At 63.3% G+C, this 3,303-nt stretch overlaps 1 protein-coding gene across 2 annotated transcripts; it reads left to right on the forward strand.

Annotated features, from left to right (window-relative positions):
- The first annotated feature begins 97 nt into the window (after positions 1-97).
- LOC115938896 (unconventional myosin-VIIb-like) lies at positions 98-2,819 on the forward strand. 2 transcript variants are annotated; one of them, XM_031023022.2, is made up of 6 exons: positions 99-353; positions 814-999; positions 1,306-1,422; positions 1,604-1,687; positions 1,871-1,990; positions 2,416-2,819. In XM_031023022.2, exons 1-6 carry the CDS (start codon positions 282-284, stop codon positions 2,515-2,517), a joined length of 681 nt encoding a protein of 226 aa, XP_030878882.1. In that variant the 5' UTR covers positions 99-281; the 3' UTR covers positions 2,518-2,819. The 2 variants fall into 2 exon arrangements, with proteins under 2 accessions (XP_081666267.1, XP_030878882.1); XM_081810141.1 differs by having other exon boundaries at positions 98-353; positions 1,871-2,819.
- The last annotated feature ends 484 nt before the right edge of the window (positions 2,820-3,303 follow it).

A 3,303-nucleotide genomic window follows, 5' to 3' on the forward strand; every position in this document is an offset into this window, starting at 1 on the left:
AGGATGAGGACGAGTCGGGGGTCGGGGAGGAAGAGGGGATGAGGCTTTCCAGCAGGAGAGGCCGCAAGAGGAAACACAGCAGTGATGGGGGGGGGGGGGAAGTTGCAGCAAGGCGCGGGTGCTGCAGGCCCTGTGTTCCGACGGGGGTTGCAGAATGCCCTGGCCACAAGAGGGGGAGGGGGGCACAGGTCCAAGCATCTGCGGGGCCAGAGGACAGCCTTGGTGCTCACTGCCCCCCCTGCCCAGGGGCCCCCGTGGTGCTCCCCTACCAGGTGTACTTCATGCGGAAACTGTGGCTCAACGTGACCCCGGGGAAGGACGTAAATGCAGACACCATACTTCATTACCACCAGGTACCCGGGCAGGCTCCCTCCTGGGGGGTATTTGGGTCTGCCTTCACTCCATCCCACACCTGCCCTGAGAGGTGGTAGAGGATGCAGCAGGTCAGCAGCTGCCTTGCTCCGGGGCAACCCCCCCCACCTCCAGGGGCTTCTGGAGGCCCTTGAGGCCCCATGTGGTGTGCGGGCTGAGCCCCTGAGGGTTCTGAAGCCAGGAGCAGAGGGACAGCCTTTGGGGACAGTGACTGTACCAGTGGCTGCAGTGTGATTGCTGGGAAGGGGCGGGGGGAGCGGAGGGTCCCGACTGCACAGGGGAGGGACGGCCATCACTCCACGGTGAGACGTCCGGGAGCCCTGCCCTGACCTGCCAGAAACCCTCCCCTCTGCCCCCTGGCTGGGGGTGAGCTAACACCTCTGCCACTTGAGCACGAAGGGTCGGGGGCCACTGCCTGAAGCCACCGTGTCCACCACTCAGGAGCTGCCCAAGTACCTCCGTGGGTTCCACAAGTGTGCACGGGAGGATGCTGTCCACCTGGCAGGCCTCATCTACAAGGCCCAGTTTGACAATGACCGGTCCCAGCTAGCTAGTATCCCCAAGATCCTGCAGGAACTTGTGCCTGAGAACCTCACACGTCTAATGTCCTCGGAGGAATGGAGAAAGGTCCTTGATGCGGCTGGGGAGGGGGCCCTGGGTACATGGGGGCTGGGCCCCACCTGGGTAAGATGAGCACATTCTGGGCATGGAGGGTATGCTGCGTCTGCGAGTGTCAGCCCTTCCCCATGCTGTCCACAGCACCTCAGAGATGGGTTCTCTGTGTGCAGAGGACACACATGGCTCTCAGTGGCCTCCAGACCAGCCACAGGCACACAGGTGCTACTTTGGACTGGGGCCTCAGGGATCCTGTGTGGAGGGCCTGCTCAGGCCCTGGCCCCCACTCAGGCCCTCACTGGCCCTTACCTCCCCCAGAACATCCTTCTGGCCTATGACAAGCACAAGGACAAGACAGTACAGGAGGCCAAAGTGGCCTTCCTCAAGTGGATCTGCCGGTGGCCCACGTTTGGGTCTGCCTTCTTCAAGGTGAAGGTAGGCTTCACCCGGCTCTGGCCCCAGCGGCCCCAGCTCCTCTTTCAACTCACATCTAGGGGTGGGCCTGGCCACCTGGTTTGGAAGGAGCACGTGTGCATGCGTGTGCATGTGTGTGCCTCAGGGAGGTGGCCCCCTGGGCTCCTTGGCTGGGCTATGACCACGGTGCCCTCCTCCCCAGCAAACCTCGGAGCCCTCCTACCCGGACATCATCCTCATCGCCATCAACCGGCACGGGGTTCTGCTTATCCACCCCAAGACCAAGGTAGCAGCAGGGCCCGGGCAGGGCTGGGGAAGCTGCCAGGGTCCCATACCCCCACACAGGTCGTACACCCCTGCCCTTCTGTCCCCCGCTCACACGGCCCCGTGGGCTCTGGAGGACCCCTGAGCAGCAGGGCCCCCTGGGCTTCAGCTGGGTCCTACCCGCCCTGCCCACTCTGCCCCCCAGGAACTGCTCACCACCTACCCCTTCACCAAGATCTCCAGCTGGAGCAGTGGTAGCACCTACTTCCACATGGCGCTGGGGAGCCTGGCCCGGGGCAGCCGCTTGCTGTGTGAGACCTCTCTGGTGAGCCCCAGCCCTGGGGGCCTCCTGGGCATCCCAGGTCCCTTCGCCCAACCCAGACACACAGCACACAGAGGCACCAGGGACTACGTTTCCCTAACCCTGACCCCAGACTGCCACCAGGGAAGTGGCTCACGATGAGGGCCAGGCTTCCTGTGCCCGGGGGGGACTAGGCCAGGCCGGGCCAGCAGAGTCTGGGAAGGAGAAGCAGCAAGAAAAAGGCTGGGAGTGTCATCCAGGGACTGTGGTGGCAAGCTCTGGTGCGGGCCCCCTGTGGTCCTGGGCCGCTCTGAGGAGGGAGGAGGACTGTTCTCAGTAGCAGGAGCCCTGCTCGCCTCTTCACCTCCCTGTCCAGTGTGTCCTTGAGGCAGAAGCAGGGCACCGCCACTGCCCCTCACAGCCTCCAACCCCACCCTTCCCCTGTCCAGGGCTACAAGATGGATGACCTGCTGACCTCGTACGTGCAGCAGCTCCTGAGCACCATGAACAAGCAGCGGGGCTCCCAGGCCCCAGCCCAGGCCGATCCTTAGCACCGGGAGCTGGCCTGCCCACTCACTCACCCTTCCCAATCGGGGGTCCTGGTGGCACTTCCCTAAGGCCCTCTTCTTGGCCCAGAGCCTGCCCTCTGCAGGCAGCCTTTCACACTGCCCTCTCTCCAGAACACACCCACATCCCTCAGCCCACCAGGTAGGCCTCCTCTCCTGAGGGGCTGACCATGGAGGCCAAAGTGGGGAGCCCAGCGCGGGGCCGGGAGTGTCAGGCCTCCAGGTTGATGAGTGGATGGCTGAAAGGACTCCCCCAAGAATGTTCAATAAAAATTCCTGAAGCAGTGTGCAATGTGTTAGAGAAGGTGGGGCGGGGTGGGGGGGATGGTCAGGTGGGCAGGAGGCCTAGGAGGCACTGGCCAGCAAAAGGTCTCTTCCAGAAAAAGCAAAAAGCATTGTGACTTCTCTGGGGATGCCTGGATGACAACTCCATTCTCCGTGAATGACTTCATTGGTCTCTCCCTCCTCCCTTCATCTGCTTTCCCCCTCCCTCCCGCCTCTTCCTATGAGGCCCCTTTGCGCACCTTTCTCCTTCCCCCACAGGGCACTGGGACACATAACTGCTCCCAGGAGGGCCTGGTGCAGGTGCAGGCCAGGCCTGCCTGCTCTCTGGCTGCTGGCTTCACGCGAAGGCCAGCCTGTGCCCAGGTGGGAGCAGAGCTAGACGCACAGCCTTAGTGGCCTGGGTTCATCGCCACCATGCTGGCGGGCTCCATCCTACCCATCCTACCCACCTGGCCAGCCTTCATGGACTGAAGGTTTCTGGCTGGA

This window comes from Leptonychotes weddellii, unplaced genomic scaffold (assembly GCF_054177405.1).
Source record: "Leptonychotes weddellii isolate Sample4059 unplaced genomic scaffold, ASM5417740v2 HiC_scaffold_18791, whole genome shotgun sequence".
Classification (NCBI taxonomy): Eukaryota; Metazoa; Chordata; class Mammalia; order Carnivora; family Phocidae; genus Leptonychotes; species Leptonychotes weddellii.